Raw genomic sequence first — 17,555 nt, 5'->3', positions numbered from 1 at the left:
AAGATCATATTTGGAATTTAGAAAGATCCCTTTAGAACAGGGTAAAGTGTGGAGGAATAACTGAGAAGAGGAAAGGAGAAAAAAATGAAGGCAAAGAAAATAGTTAAGTGCTTGCTGTTTTAGTCCAGGCAAAGATAAAGAGCACTTGCATAATACTGGAAGTTCTGGTCAGAGGATTTAGGAAAGAAAAAGAAATAAAAGGCAACCAAATTAGAAAAGGAGCAAAATAATCTCTGTTTGCAACTAATATGATCTTACATGTAGAAAACCCGTAAGATTTCACACAGAGAATAATTGGTGGGACTAATAAATGATTTCAGCAAAGTAGCAGGACACAAAGTCAAGACACAAAAATCGGTTGCATTTCTATACAACAATAATGAACAATCTGAAAATCGTTCATTTCCTGAAAAAGGAAATTATAAAAACAATTCCATTTACAACAGCATCTAAAACAATAAAATTTTTAGCATCAAAATTAACCAAGGAGATGAAACTCTTGTACGATGAAAACTACATTCCTGAAAGAAATTAGAGAAGGTGTAAGTAGATGGAAAGATGTCCACTGTTCACAGATGAGAAGACTTGATATCGTTAAAATGTCAATACTACCCAAAGCAATCTACAGATTTAATGCAATCCCTATCAAAATCCCCATGATGTTTTTTGCAGAAATAGAAAAACCCATCCTAAAATTCCTATGGAATCTCAAGTGACCCTGAATAACCAAAACGATCTTGAAAGAGAACAAAACTGGAGGACTCACACTTCTGATTTCACAACTTACTACAAAGATTTAGTATTCAAATCAGTGCAGTGTTGACACAAAGACAGACATCTAGACCAATGGAATAAAACAGAGAGCCCAGAAATAAACCCTCATGTATAGTCAAATGATTTTTGACAAGGCTGCCAAGACCATTCAATGGGAAAAGGACAGCCTTTTCAACAAATGGTGCTGTGAAAACTGGATATCCAAATGCAAAAGAATGAAGTTGGGCCCTTACCTAACACCGTATAAAAAATTGATTCAAGATTTATCAAGATCCTAAATGTAAGACCTAAAACAATAAAACTCTTAGAAGAAAACATAGGATAAAATCTTTATGACATTAGATTTGGCAGTGGTTCCTTGGATATGACATCAAAGGCATAAACAACAAAAGAAAAAAATAGACATATTTGGCCTCATGACTATTTAAAAATTTTTCCATCAAAAGACACTATCAACAGAGTGAAAAGACAACCCACAGAATGGGAGAAAATATTTGCAAACCATATATATGATAAGGGATTGACATCCAGAAATATAGATAACTCCTAAAGCTCCACAGGAAAAAAATCACCCAATTCAAAAATAAGCAAAGGACTTGAGCAAACATTTCTCCAAAAAGATATGCAAATGACCAATAAGCACATGAAAAGATATCAACGTCACTGATCATTAAGGAAATGCAGATCAAAACTACAATGAAGTACTACCTTATACCCATTAGGATGAGTGTTATCAAAACAACAGAAAGCAAATGTTGGCAAGGTTGTTGAGAAATTGGAACCCTTAGTGCACTATTGATGGAATGTAAAATGATACAGTCGCTATGGAAAACAGTATGACAGTTCTTCAAAAAACTAAAAATAGAAGTACTATATGATCCAGCAATTCCACTTCTGGGTATACATCCAAAAGAATTGAAAGCAGGGTCTCAAAGAATATTTGTACACCCAGGTTCATAGCAGCATTATTCATAATAGCTAAAACATGGAAACAATTCAAGTGCCCATTGAGGGATGAATGAATAAGCAAAATGTAGTAGATGCATACGATGGAATATTATTCAGCCTTAAAAAGGAAAGAAATTCTGACAGTGTGGATGAACCTCAAAGATATTATGCTCAGTGAAATAAGTCAGTCACAAAAGGACAAATTTGTATGATTTCACTTATATGTGATTCTTAGAGTAGTCAAAATCATAGAAACAGAAAATAGAATGGTGGCTGCCGGGAGCTGAGAGGAAGGGGAAAATGGAGAGTTATTACTTAATGAGTATAGAGTTTCTATTTTACAAGATTAAAAGAGTTATGGAAATGGATGATGGTGATGGTTGCACAGCATTATGAATACATTTAATACTACTGTACTGTGCACTTAAAAATGATTAAGATGTCAAATTTAGTGTTACATGTATTTTACCACAATAAAATTTTTTTAAAAAAGATAGAATGCTTCAACCAAAGTGTAGGCTGTGAGGATAAAGAGGAGGTAATTAACGTGGGAAATTTTTCAATGACAAAATTCAAAGTTCTCAGTTAGGGAAAAGTGTGGTTTAACGATTAAGTAGAGTCAAGTCATACTCTCCCCTAACTGAGAACTTTGGAATCTTGATTCTAATCCCAGCTCTGCTATTCACTAGCTGCATAGTTTGGAGAAGTCTCCTGTCTTAGAAGCACATCTCCAGAATTCTGCCAATAATACAAAAAGTATGAATTAGGACATACTCCCTGAGAGGATATTGACTCCTTCAGAACATCCTTTGTAAAAATGGAGGCAACTTATTGAGATTAAAAAAATGAGGTTTATGATTAATTTAAATTCCTTTAAAGTGGGTAGGGTATTTGAAAAAAACTTTGCGTATATTGGATAACAATCAGAAGGCATTTTCATAATATGAAGCATTAATTTTTATCTTTTGAGACTATAAAGTGAGAGAGTGTATAATCTAGCATGAAGAAACACTTACTGACTATACTAATATCCTTGTATACTAGTTCACACAGGATAATTTCTCAATTTGAGTGCAATATTGTATAACATGCTTGATAATTGAATGATAAAATATTTTCAACACAAATAATGAATCTACAGTTATTAAAATTCAAAATTATATAAATGATTCATAATTGTAATAATAATGCTTGCTTTCTTTTATAGCATTGAATATTATTTTAGCAAGACTTTGTGGTGTAAAGGAAAGATGTAACTTTATTTTCTTAAAAATACAGAGCTATTTCAATACCATTTATTGAATATCATATCCGTAATTGCTTTTAAATGTCAGGTTTATTACAAGGTAAATTATTTTATATGTTCGAATTTGAATAACGCTGGGTTTTAAGCAAGACTGGGGAAGGTTATCTAATCATTTTGGATAAACATGCCTTTGGCTGACCACAGATCAGTAATTTACTACAGTGTTAATTGTGCCTGGCAGGTCAAAAAATTTCCATCAACAGGCACATTAGTCTGAAAATCTACAGATTCACTCAGACATGATGTATCTATGCTCCATGTATGCAAACATTTTGTTACAAATAAGGATTATCTAAATTTGAAAGTTATAATGGCTTTCAGATCATCTTATGCTTACTATAGCAATATTTTATTAGCAATTAAAGCAGAACAATCTGAAAAAAAGGAAAAGACATATTCAAGTTTGGTGCCTCTTAATCTCATAAAATGCAGTTATAAAAATAACCTAAAGACGTGATTATTAATTTATTGTTTACCTTTATTTGGTATAAGAACTTAAAAGAACAAAAGCTCACACCTGTTGCCACTCTTCCTCTTTTTTCTTTTCCTCCCCAAAGCCCCAGCGCACGGTTGTGTATCCTAGCTGTAAGTTCTTCTAGTTCTTCTCCATGAGCCACCGCTACAGCGAGGCAACTGACAGATGGGTAGTGTGGATCTGCCACCCAGAAGTTAACCTCGAGCTGCCAAAGTGGTGAGTGCCAAACTTTAACCACTAGGCCATCAGGGCTGGCTCACAGTTCACTTTTTAATGACCCTAAAGATCTTCATGGTAAAGACCCTAAAAGGTAAAATGTGAACTTCAGATGTCCTTCAAATAGAATAGTAAAAAAAAGAAAATCGACAAATTAGAAATCTAACTATGAACCTGGATATTGCTCCATTCTTTTTAGTCTGATTTCATACCTAAGCATGACAATAATTAGTTATATTGCGATTTTCCTTCTATATGGGTGATCTCCTGGCATTGACTATATACACGTCACTGGATGTTAGCAAATGTGAACATACTATTAAAATGCCCTATGTTGGTTCTTACAGGATTGTGAGGAAAACTGTCTTTCTAAACTGTCATAACAACATGTGTGTTTATTATTAGAATCACTAGAGAATAATATGCAAAACCCATGAATCACATTATTTTTCTAGTAATCTGAGGTTTGATGTTTTCTCTTAGATTCTTATTATTTTTAACTCATCCCAAAGAAAAGGTGGAACTTTCTACAAAATTATTTCTTAAGTAGTTTTTATTAGAAAGTTTTCAAAAAGCCAACAATAAATAAAGCGCATAGCACATTGCCCTTATATTCCCAAATCAAAAATTTAAAAGAAAAGATTAAACTCTGGGGATTTTCAACAAGTCAGTAACTGTTTAAGTATTTGGCTAAAGTGAGATAAAGAAAGATCACAGAAATCTATATGTTGGTAGAAACGAAAATATAAAAACAACAAAGTGAAAGGTGTCAACAAGTCAAAAGCAAATGAGTCTGAGTCTAGCCACAGCAATCCTATTTATCACAGACATTTAATTATCTCTGATAGTGTATAATGATGGTGTGAGAAAGAGGCCAGATTCCTAGGAGGGTTTCTTGTGTGTGAGAGTAAGGCTAACACAAGGGAGTTCTAAAAATAACTTCATAATGTTTTATATATATTTGAGATTCTTTTAGTTTCTTTTCTTTAGATCAATAAAATAAAAACCACTCCTAAAATGAAAGATCTGTAGAATAATGTTTACTCATTGAACAACTACTGTGAACACCTTCTGTGAACCAGTCCACTTGTTAGGTATTCCAGATGTGTTAAGCAGAACTCTGTAATGTGTATAGAAATCCAATTACTGAAAGCAAAAGAGAAGACTTTATGAGCTGACACAAAAAGGTAGGGATATCAGAAGCGGCAGGGGTAGATCTGGTCTCAGGGACATCCAAATCCAGGGTCTTAAACCCTTTAGGATTTCCCATCTCTTCCCTCTGTTTCTTCCTATCTATCGCCTTCATTCTTTAATGGCAGAAACTCCACAAGGCCTAACTCATGGTTTCAAGCAGTTCTAGGCTTACATTCCCCACAGTCTTACAACCAAGGAGGACAAAATTCTTCCCTACTGTCATTATTTTTAAAAAGTAGAAAGGACTCGCATTGGCCCAGTTTAGGTCACATGCCATTTCAGACTGTAGCCCAGGCCTGAGGGTACAATGATTGGTCCACCTGTCTTGCCATCATAGGAACAAAAGGACTGTGACAGTCAACACAAAACACGTGGAGAAAGAATAGTTTCCCAAAGAAAAGGTTGTGTTATTATCAGAAGAGAGGATGCCCACCACAGTAGGGGAACAAGACATCAATAATATGCAGTTCTTGGCCTCAAGACATTCACAATTCAGTAATAAATGCAATAAAAACTAATTATAATACCGCGATATGAGTGCTGTACCAAAGGTATGTACAAAGGCCTAATGGACAAAGATATGACAAATTTTACCTGTACCAAAAATGGTAGTTGGCTGAGAAGGATTCCCATGGAGGTCATATTTGAGCTGAATCTTGAATAACGAAAGGGAGTTTAGCAAGTGAAGGGAAACAAGGGAATTCTTGGTGAAGCTGTTGAAATAAGAGTCTTAAAAAACGTAGAAAACAGAACTATGCATTTGGAGATGAGTGAGTGCTCTAGCATTAACAAATGGGCCACGAGGATGGGAGGTGGATTGAGGGAGGGTGATCAAAAAATAGGTTGAAATCACATTGTAGGGGTCCTTAAATGTCAGAGTAATGATTTCAGATTCTGTTAGACCAGCTAGGTAGTCTGTCTAGCTTTAGGTCAACTAGTCAAATGTCAAACATGTGCTAAGCAAAGTATCCTCAGATGAATAAATTGGGAGGCCCACAAGGCTGGGAGGCTGACAGTGGCACTTCCTCTCACTTATTTACATTGAGAGTACAGCCACATATTGCAGTTTACATGTATCCATATCAGTAGACGATTTTGTCTAAGTTTAGATACCCCAATTCTCACAAAAGGCTACCTGGCTTTGTACTGCTATCCTGTTACTATTTTCTGTTGCTGAATAACAATGAACCACAAACTAAGTGGCTTAAAATAGCACCCATTTATTATCTCACAGTTCTCTCGGGTCAGGAGTCCATGCATGGGTTACCTGGATCTTTTGTAAGGTCTTGCATGGCTGCAATCAAAGCAGTGATTGCAGCTTCCATCCCACTTGAGCCTTGCTATTCTCTTCCAAACTCATTCAAGTTATTCAATGAGTTCATTGAGGAATTCAGTTCCTTTTAGCTGTAGTACTCATGGTGGCTTCCATCTTATTCAAGACCAATAAGAGAAAAATCTCTCTCCCATGCTTCAAATCTCTTCTTTTTAAAGTCAGGGCTACCCAGATAATCTTCCTTTTGATTAACTCAAAATAAACCGATTTGGGACATAAATTGCATCTTCAAAATCAATTTTGCCATATAACATAACATAATCACAAGAATGAAATCTGTCGTGTCACAATTCCACCCACACCCAAGGAGAAGGATTTATAAAAGGTGTGTATACAAGGGAATGGAAATTTGGAGAGCCACTTCAGAATTCTGCCTATCTAGGCTTATTAAAGATTCCTGCAAAGGAGCTTTGGGAATAATCACCCCCCCCCACCCCGCCCCCACCGTCAAAGATATCTATGTCCTTATCTATGAATGTTATCTGATACAGCAAAAAAGAACTTGGCAGCTGTGACTACATTGAGGATCTTGAGATGGGCAGATTATTGAGGACTACCAAGGTGGGCCCTAAATGAAATCACATGCATCCTAATAAAAGGGAGGCAGAGGGAAATTTGATACAGACAGAAGAGAAGGCAGTGTAATCACGAAGGTAGAGATTGGAGTGATGTGGTCACAAGCCAAGAAATGTTGGCAGCCAGCAGAAGCTAGAAGACAGAGAAAGGATTATCCTCTAGGGCCTGCCTCCAGAGGGAGCACAGCTTGCCAACACCTCAATTTCAGCCCAGAGAAACTAATTTCAGACATCCGGCTTCCAGAGTTGTGAGAGAATAAATTTCTGTTCTTTTAAACCACCAGTTTTGTGATAATTTGTTACAGCAGCCATAGGAAACTAACACAGAAACCATGAGTTGAAAAGAGTAATAATGTTAAAAGAGGCAAACTCCACAGGAACAGCAGGGCTGTCACTTTTTCTACTGGAACCAGCTCTTTGTCTGCAACTCTATGATTAAAAATGATGTTTACAAGTAGGCCTGGTAGAGACAAACAAACAAAAAAAGTTATATCGAGATATCAACTACTTGATATCTCAATTGTTAAAATGGACTTTATCTTAAGTGAATATTGTGGCTTGAATACTAAAATATATCCACCACGATTAGTAGAACCTTTTAAATTAGTGTTTATTTAATCTTGATCACAACTTTTTTTAAGGTTTATTTTTATGTGTTTATAATGTAAGTAGTATAACAACTTAATGGTCTATGAATATAATAAATAGCTAATTAAATATAAACGTTTCTAGAGTATATGCTGTAGGATTTTTTTGTGTGTGTGTGGGCTTTTTTACTGTTAGGAGTTTGAAGGCCATATCCACAAAAAAATGGAAAGCTATTGGAGGCTTGGGATCATGGGCCTGTCATGATAAAATTTATATTTTAGAAAAATAACTGGTAGTAGAATGGAAAATAGGGATTAAAAAGAAGAGATGGAAAGCAGAGAGAACAGTGAAGTGGTTATTGGAGTAGATTGCTCACACTAGGTCACTCAGACAGAATTATGGATGAAGGTAGCACAGTCTTATAGTTAATCTAGTTAATAATATAACAATAAGCAACATACAGGATTGCCAAGTGTGTGGCAGTCTCTGTGACTTTATATTAATTCTCATAATAATAATAATTAATCCTCACAAAAATACTATGTTGATTCCGTTTTATAAGATCATTTATTCAACAAACATTATTGAGCATTTACGATGGGTTTAGTAGAGACTCAGAAGGAAGTTAAGATTAACTTGGGATCAAGGGCCTTTCCAGGTCACACAACTTCTAGATACTGAGCTGATTGCACATTCAGGTCTGTCTGACACCTATTTCTAAAGGGCAGAAGAAAGAAGAGAGCCAAACATGAAATAATTTAGGGCTATCCTAATTGCTTAAAACCAGTAATCTACCCATTGCCTGGAGGCAGATGACATGAGAAAAGGAACAGAGCCCTGATAAACTCTTAAGAGATGCTCACTGGGGGTCCCAAACTATTCTGAAAGCAACAGCAGCATTTCAAGGTCCTTTTGATGTCCTGAAATTGTAGTTTTGGTTTATACTAATGAGTCACTAAGAAAAAGAAAGCCATCACATTCAAATACAGCAGTTTTCTGTGCAATTTTTCTCAACCATATCTAATTTGATTTCTAATTACATGATTAGAAGCTAACCTGATTAGCTCTGTCTGGGTTAAGTAATTCAAACGGCACTTTGCTACAGAAAGTGGAATTTGCTGTTGGATTAAGCATTCCAGAATAGTGCATAAATATTCCTAAAGCTGGAAATGACCTTGAATGTTCACCTTGTTCATCCTTCCACTTTCATCCTTTGTAGATCTGTAGGGGAGATCTACATCCTGTCCTCTGTTCTGAACCCTGTATCCCATTTCTGAAATACTCCAATATAATTAAACGCAACATATTTATTGAGGATTTATGTGCTAAGCACAGTGTCTAGAAAAGCAAACTAAAATTCCCTTGGTAATCCTTCCTTATTCTTTAAAAATTTTTAATTGTGTTTGACATTAGAAAGAAGCAATCCTGAACTCCCTTCATCTTTCGTTAAGGTTTTTTATTTTCCTTTATTTTAAAACAAACCCACTCCTTTAGTTGCCCTCCAGTTTCAGTTTCAGACAAGTAACATTGAGTAACGCGTGATCCAAATTGCAATCACCATCAAATTAAGACCATTAATTACCTGTGTGCCTGCCCTCTACCTAAGTAAAATGTAGAATGTATGTAATTACTGGGATAATTCAAGCCAAGAAAAACATTTTGTGGCACTTGCTAGACTTCTCCTTGACGTTCTGATTTATATTTGGGAGATGTTTAACCTGAATGCTCTTGAATTTTTCCATAATCAAGAGAACTTAGTCCCAATGTCTCTATAACACCAAGGCCAGGTTACTTCACCCTGGCATCAAATACCACTTTTCACTATGGATGGCTAATAGGTAAAATAACCACAGGTCTTTTTGTGATTTTTTTTGACTACTTATATTTGCATCAATCGTGTCTATAGGGTGCTTCTTGATCATTATTTCATTTTCCACTTATTTTACACCTATTTCTCTTTAGCAACAGACAGTCCTCAGCACAGAATCTGCTAATGAAGTACACGTTTTTGACTTACAAAAATACCTTAACAGGTAATAATAACAACCACAATAATAAATGAGTTTATTAATTAATTTAAACTTTATAAATGCCAATCACTATACAATTTTGCTTTAAATTCATTGGTTCTTTTAAACCTTATTACAATCCTACGGAGTGGGTTCTATTTTGAACATGAGGAAACAGACTCAGGAAGGCCAGAGTGTTAGGCTGGGTCCTTAAGAAGCTGCTGCCAAAATGGGATTAAATGTGCAAAAAATTTATTAGAGGAAACATTTGTGTGAAAGAAGATATGGAGGGAACTGGAGGAGACCGAGAGAGAAACCAGACCACAACCAAGTCTAACTCAGAATAAAGGAGGAAGGGCGAGGAGGTTGGGTGCATCCTAGACTGCCTGCAGGCTAAGGCAGTTTTAGCAAAACTGTTGGGGGCCCTTGAGCCAAAGTCATTGACAAAAGAGAATGGATCATTGTTTTCAAATTCTTTGGATAAATACCCAGTAGTGGGATAGCTGGATCTATGGTATTGGTATTTTTAATTTTTTGAGAAATCTCCATACTGTTCTCCATAGTGGCTGCACCAGTTTGCATTCCCACCAGCAGTGCATGAGTGTTCCCTTTTCTCCACACCCTCTCCAACATATGTTGTTTTTTACCTTGGTAATTATAGCCATTCTGACCAGTGTAAGGTGATATGTCATTGTAGTTTTGATTTGCATTTCCCTAATAATTGTGTTCATTACAGCACAATTCACAATAGCCATGATGTGGAAACAACCCAAGTGCCCTTCTACAGATGAATGGTAAAGAAGATGTGGTATATATATATAGTATATATTGTGTATATATATATATATACATATAATGTATATATATTTGTATATATTCTCCTGGACTCTTAGAACCTTCATGAAATATTGAGATACAGTTAGATGTGAGTGCTGACTAACTGCTGTCTTTCATGCCTTGCACTGACTCACCCATCAATTCCTTACACCCATCAATTCCTTATTGTTCTATAGGTTGTTCAACTAGGTCACCCCTTTAAAAGATTGGTGTATCAGCTAGCTACTGCTGCATACCAAACCACCACCTAAATCAGTGGTTTTAATGCCAAACCTTCATTTTTCTAACTTTTATTCTTGTGAGTTGACTGGGTTGATGTAGGCTAATCTAGGCAAGACTCACTCACAGTCATGTGCCACATAATGACGTTTCAGTCAATGATGGACCACTTGTATGATGGTCGTCCCGTAAGATTAGTACCACATAGCCTAGGTGTGTAGTAGGCTATACCATCTAGGTTTGTGTAAATACACTCTATGATGTTTGCTTAAGGACGAAATTGCCTAACAGTGCAGTTCTCAGAATGTACCCCTGTCATTAAGCAACGCATGACAGTACATACCCGCATCTTAACAAAGGGCATCTTCTCTAGGCTGGGCTTTCTGGGGCAGCATAGCTGGGGCAGCTGCATTCTGGCATCCATTATCCTCCTTCCTCTGCCTGGGTCTAGCCAAGGCATCTCTTTCCTATGGTGATGGCAGAAAGGCAAGAGTGTAAGAAAAGACACATGAGGCCCCTTGAGGTCTGCGTTCAGAGCTGGCACACTGTCATTTCCACCTGGAAAAATAAGTCACACAGTCAAATCCTATGCAAGTCAACAGTTGGGAAAGTATACTACATTCTTTTTGTGGAAAAAAAAAAATTAAAGTCACATAGCCAAGGACATGGACTCAGGAAAAAAATAAAGACTTGGTGTCATTGATTAAAAATACCACAAATGGGGGTCCTACCTTACTATTGCCTTTTATCTTTTGAAATTAATCTGTTAAATATATATTGACACAATTTTGTGCAAGAAAAGTGTTTTGGCAATGAGGGAACTGCTTTCAATTTAATAGGGGAAGTAGATGTGAAAGCGTATTATTTTCTGGTCTGACCACCTCTTCTCCATGAGACTTAAGTAACTGCAGGCATGTCTTTTTCTTCACTCTGCTATCTCTGCCTGGGTGATATTTTCCATTTCCATGGCTTTAAACAAAACAAAAATCAGATTCTGTTACTTCCAAAGATACACACATGCACACACATATACCCATGCAGGGCTTCCTACTGACCTTGGCATCCTGGCCTCATCCCCTACTACCCTCCCAACTTCCTAGGTTCCCTATGCTCCAGCTTCACTGTCATTTTTTTCTGTTCCTCATGAACAACAAGGACATCCCTGCCCCTGGGGTTTTGTACACTTAGCTCCAGGAAGTCAGCTCCTCATATCATGAAGGTCTCAGTTCAAATGTCACCTCCTCAGAGAAACCTACTCATGCAATCCAAACTGAAGAAGGTAATCTCTACCAATCATTCATTTTCATATGATCTGTTTTTGTCGTCTACACAGCACTTTTCTCTATTTGAAATTGTTTATTTTTGCTGTTTATCATCCATCTCCACCATTAAGAATGACATATGTATAGAGCAGAAATGGCCTATTTTGTTCACAGGTATGTCCTTGGTGCCTATAACAGTAACTGATACATGGTAGGTACTCACAAATACTTGGTGAATGATGAATGAATGATTTAATTTTCTGATGCTCCAGCCCAATCCTTTCTCTTGAATGCTAGACCATTACATCCATTTCCACTTAGATGTTCCATGGATACCTCAAACTCAACATTAACAACTCTGAATGTATTCTCTTTATCTCTAAAGCTGCCTTTGGCCAGTGTTCTCTATTGCTGTAAATGATAGAAACTCCACTCAGTTGCTCAGGTCAGAAAACTGGTAATTTTTCTTAACTCCTCCCTCTCATGTATCCTCACATCAAAATCATCAACAAATGTTATTGATTCTACTTTAAAAATATTCACCAGAACAATCTACATTTTCCATCCTCACTGCTACTACCATCATCACTCTGCATTGGTTTCCTAAGTGGCCTCCCTGCCAATCCACTTCAGCCACATATTATCTTTGAGACCTTTGACATACTTCTTAATGTCACAATGCCTCCGTTTTCTCACCTCTTAACTTGGGTTAATGTCTTAAGGTTATTGTGACAGGTTAAATAGCGCCCCCCCCCCTAAAAATTCACATCTACCCAGAACCTCAGAATGTGATCATTTAGAAATAGGGTCTTTGCAGATGTAATGAAGTTAAAATGAGGTCATACTGCATTAGGAGGGGCCCTAATCCAGTGACAGGTGTCCTTATAAGAAGAGGGAAATTTGGATACAGAGACAGAAGGAAGAAGATGGGAGACATGAGGGAGAATACTATGTGAAGATGAAGGCAGAGATTGGAGTGATGAATCTACAAGTCAAAGAATGCCAAAGCTTGCTGGCAACCACCAGAAGTTAGGAAAAACCTAGGAAGGATTCTCCTGTAGAGCCTTCAAAGAGAGCATGACTTTGCAGACAACTCGATTTCTGACTTCTAGCCTCCAGACCTGTGAAAGAACAAATTTCTATTATCTAAGCCACTCTGTTTGTAGCAAATTGTTGCAGCAGCCCTAGGAAACTAATACAGTTCTTGTGAGGATTAAGTAAGACAATTGATGTAAAGAACTTACAGCTGTGCCTGTAGTAAGCATGCAATAAAAGTTAGTTATTATTTTGTTTTCATTGAAACTCTTAAAATGTAAATATGATCAGGGCACATCCATACTTCAAACTTTTCAGAAGCTTTTTATTGTCCACATGATAGAATCCAAAACCTGGAGCTAGCTCAAATGCCCTGAACAAAATCTGACCACACACCCACCTCTATATATTTCTTTCTCCTTCATTCTCTCTTCTCCAGCTATACAGACCTTCCTTCAAATCCTTGTGCTCACCCATCTCCAGTCATTCTAACATGCTATTCCCTCTGTCTGGAGCATTCTTCCTTTTGCTTTCCCAGGACACTCTCATTCTTTAGGTTTCTGAGTAAAGTCCTATAAGGGAGGTTTTCTTGATTAGGAGAGATTCCTCTGTCTTACATCCCTTTGTACCCTCTACTTCTGTCTTCTGCTACTTTCGTCACCCTTGTGAACATTCATTTGTATTCTTAGTTACACTGTAAGCTCTAAAGGGACTGGCCGCAATTGTCCTGTTCTTTGTGCTCGGCCAGTACCTGGCATATAGTCAGCACTAACTCAATAAATATATATTACATAAATAAATGAATAAGATTATTTAAATATAAACTCATAAATACAATAATAAATATACAATCATGACCCATAAAGGGAGAACAGATAGGCAGGCTCTCAGGTCACCTAAGACAAACTAGGATTCACAGAATTTTACGGATAGGAAAGTCACTAACTTGTATCTATTTCACCCCCTTCTTGTATTTCATGAATGAGTAACCAGAAGCCCAGTGAGGTAAAGTATTTGCCCAAAGCTAAACAGCCATCAATGGCAAAAAATATAACCAAAATTTCTTTTCCTCTCCAGAGTTCTTCCACAGCGTTATGCTGCTTACACTAAAGAAAGATGGAGGGGCTGGCCTGGTGGCACAGTGGTTAAGTTCGCACATTCTGCTTCTCGGGGGCCCAGCGCCGGTTCGGATCCCAGGTGTGGACATGGCACCGCTTGGCAAAGAGCCATGCTTTGGTAGGCGTCCCAACTATAAAATAGAGGAAGATGGGCATGGATGTTAGCTCAGGGCCAGTCTTCCTCAGCAAAAAGAGGAAGATTAGCAGTAGTTAGCTCAGGGCTGATCTTCCTCAAAAAAAAAATGAATAAGAGATAACACAACCAGGAATGGACCCAGGAAATACACTAGACTTGTTTACAGAGGGCAGAAATAATACCAATGAGGTGAGACCACGTTCAAATGATTCCAGGATTGCCAAATAGGGTGATTAAAAAATGATAGGAAGTAACTCAAATTCCTTAAGTTCAGTGAGAGAAAGTGTAACTAAGGGAGGAGAAATTAAATTCCTGAAGTTCAGCAAGTGTGTGATCTGGGGAGGAGGAGAAGAGAAATTCCCTAAGTTGAGATATATCACAGAAGGAACAAAGAGTTTATGAAAGACCTCTTATTTAGTAGTAACCATCCAAGCCAAAATCCTATCTCAGGGCTGGGAGGGGTATCTTTAGTCCCATTCCTTTGCCTCCTAAATCCACAAATTCCAGTGTCACACTGGTGTTAGATTAACTCTTCCTCTGTCCCAGAATTGTGCCTATTTGTCCTATATTCTTTTCTGAGTAAAAGCTCAGTCTTCCTAGTCCCTCTACTTAAACTTCTGGGTAAATGGAATTATATCCACTCAATCAGTCAATCTGGCAAACTCAGTTACCTGACCCTCCTCTGCCAATTTTCAGTCAGTCCCTAAATGCCCACCAAATTCTTAGCATGGCCAAGAAGATCTTTCATAGCTTGGCTTCAGTTAACTTTTAAAACTCTCTCTCTCCAGACATTTGTCCTCATATACTTTATACTTTAGCCACACTGATCTCTGAAATCTTTAGGTATTTTTTCTGCATTTTCATATTTTTGTTTGTTATTCATTTCTGCAGGAGCAAGGGTTATAGTCATTTAATTCTGAATGTTTTGACAAAATAAAAATTTGGGCTGAAATTATATATTCATATACAATTTTAATATATTATATAATTTTAATTTATTTTCACGTATATAGAATATACAATATGTAATAAAGTATACAGCATGTATAATTATGAAGTCTATATACATAACATACACATTATTCACTACTCTACTATACTTATATGAAAATTTAGAGTTTGCAATTTATAGACACATTAAACCCATCAAATGCTGACTGTTTAAATAATATTTAATAGCAATTTCTTTGTAATTCTTTTAATAGCAGTAGTGAATATTATTAAGATAATTAAACACAGCCCCTGGGAGAAGAATGCCAAAAAATCCACATTTGGCTTTTTGGGAGGTTTAAGAAGTTATTCAGAGATGTTTGGCTAATGCAGTAATTTCTTTGAAGATACGTGTTTAGTTTTGGAAATTAGGCAATTCTGTACTTTGTAACCTGAGAGTGATGGCTATTCCCTATTATGTGCTTTCACAGATTTTTGCTTAAAACTGTAATATAACATTTACTTTGCTTTGCCTTTTATAAAAACTATCAAAATAGGCATGATTCTCCATTAAGACCACAAGCTCCTAGAGGGTAAGAGTAATTTATTTGATCTATAGGAATGGTCAACCTGCAAAAAAAGAAATCCAAAGCATTTAAGAGGCAAAACATTTATTTGGGGTTAAAGAATTGCAATTTTGGGAGCACGGATTCAGGTAGAAACCTGAGTAGTGTCAGAGGGTTTTAAAGGCAAAGAGGGGAGGTTGTATTACAAAGAAGAATTTAATTGGAGCTGGAGGCAGAGAGTTAGCCTTGGCTGAACACTGGCTGACTATTCATCGTATCTTAAGAAAGCCCACAGTCATTAGTCTTTGTGGTCAGGATGTCTATTCTCCTGCTGACTTCTGAAACCATTGCTTGTAAAACAATTGACATTTTGACCACGTCTGAAGTTTTGGCCCATTCCAAGGTTCAAGACAGCAAAGTAGTTTCTCTGGAAAGGCAGCCCCAACTGCATTTTAAAATGGCTCCACTACAGTCAATTTTGACATTTTCCCCTTTTGATTGAGATCTTTCTCTGAAAGCATCACTGATCAACCATTTGAATGCATTGCTGATCAACAATTGGAAAGCATTGCTGATCAGCCATCAAAGCATTGTTGTTCCTGGTTACCAAGAAGGCTCATTTCAGGTACGCCATGACCCACATAGGAGGGAAAGTGGTTTTGATAGGAGCATTAAGCCGTGTTTGAGCAACAAGAGTGCCAGAGCAGAGAAGAGCCTTACCATCAAGTTCCTTTAAGGGCAAATGTTGTCTGCAGTTCCTTGAAGTTTCTCAGGTGAAGACTCATAAGCCTTAGTAATCACTTCAAAGTACTGAGCAACCATTATCTGAGTAGTGTTTTTTTTAACATTGAGCTATGCAGGAGAGACAGTTTTACAACAGTGAGAATTTCTATAATACACAACAAAATGCTAAGTCCAAACTGGAGAATAGCTCTGAATGAGGAAGCAATTCCTGAGGGCAGCCAGCTAAAGCAATCAAAGAACTTATGGGATGTCAGTCAGCATTGGATTTAACCATTTAGCCTGTGCTCAGATTCTGTCTAGTTCAGTTTTTACTTCTCCAGAGGTGTTTACCCAAGTACAACAGAGGTGTTTATCATAGCACAAACCCATCTTGTTCACCGAGGAGGTACCCAAGAGCAGTTCTATTACATAATACAACTTGTACAAAGGAATCCAAAGAATTTTCCTGGGAAGCTATTGCTTTAGTGACAGAGTTAGCAACATCCTCCAGGGTTATAGATAAATTTCTGATCATACATTCATTCATAGTAATGCCTACCCAGGGAAAAAGTATTTTTCCAAATCTGGTATCTTTGCTACCAGGGGTTGCTACCATCAGGCGTTGAACACCCTTGACTATGCATTCAGCTAATTTCACATTTACTCTGTGAAGTAGATTCAGAGGTGATGCCCAAGGCTGAGTTTCTGATTGATCATATAATAAAATAGGTATAACCAATAATCAAATTGCATTATGATCTCTAGTTAGAAAGGAATTTAAACAGTGTGTTCCCTATAGATCTTTCTGCCAAGTACAAGTGAAAATATACCCTAAGGGAGCACAAATCTTGGAGTCATTATAATGAAATCAACTAAACCAAAGACTTGGTTGGTTAGGCCAGGAGTTCTAGACACTTAGCATAGGGAATTAGGGAAAGAATGACAGAGAGATTGGTAATTAAAGGATCTATAGATTCGTGTACAGAATGAGGCTTCTGATGACAACCCCAACAATCAGAAAGAATTCCCCCTTTTATAATAGATTGGAAGATGCATATCAGGGTATTGTCTTGCCAAGAAAGAGAGGGAGAAAACAAGGTAAGAAGCAAGAGTGATTAAAAGGTATAGAAGCCTTTTCTGGCCATGTGGGGAAAGCTGTCTGCCTCAGATGTCAGTTGTTTTTCTTCCTAGTCAATTTGGTTTGGAGGCCTCCAGCATTTGTACAGGATAGGATGTCAGGTAGAGACTTCTTAGCTATGAGATGTAACTCCAGGATTAAATGCCTTCTAGTTCTGCAGCGGTGTCAGGGGT

General features: G+C 37.0%; 1 protein-coding gene across 1 annotated transcript in view; it reads right to left on the bottom strand.

Moving 5' to 3' along the window:
- The window catches only part of CLDN16 (claudin 16), a 94,316-nt gene that overhangs the window by 43,924 nt on the left and 32,837 nt on the right, over positions 1 to 17,555 (bottom strand). Inside the window, exon 2 of the mRNA XM_070242687.1 lies at positions 10,818 to 10,941. Coding sequence (XP_070098788.1) covers positions 10,818 to 10,941 — 124 coding nt within the window. The remainder of the gene's footprint in view (positions 1 to 10,817; positions 10,942 to 17,555) is intronic.

This window comes from Equus caballus, chromosome 19, assembly GCF_041296265.1.
Source record: "Equus caballus isolate H_3958 breed thoroughbred chromosome 19, TB-T2T, whole genome shotgun sequence".
In the NCBI taxonomy this organism is placed as follows: Eukaryota; Metazoa; Chordata; class Mammalia; order Perissodactyla; family Equidae; genus Equus; species Equus caballus.
This window is presented reverse-complemented; position numbering and strand designations above follow the sequence as displayed.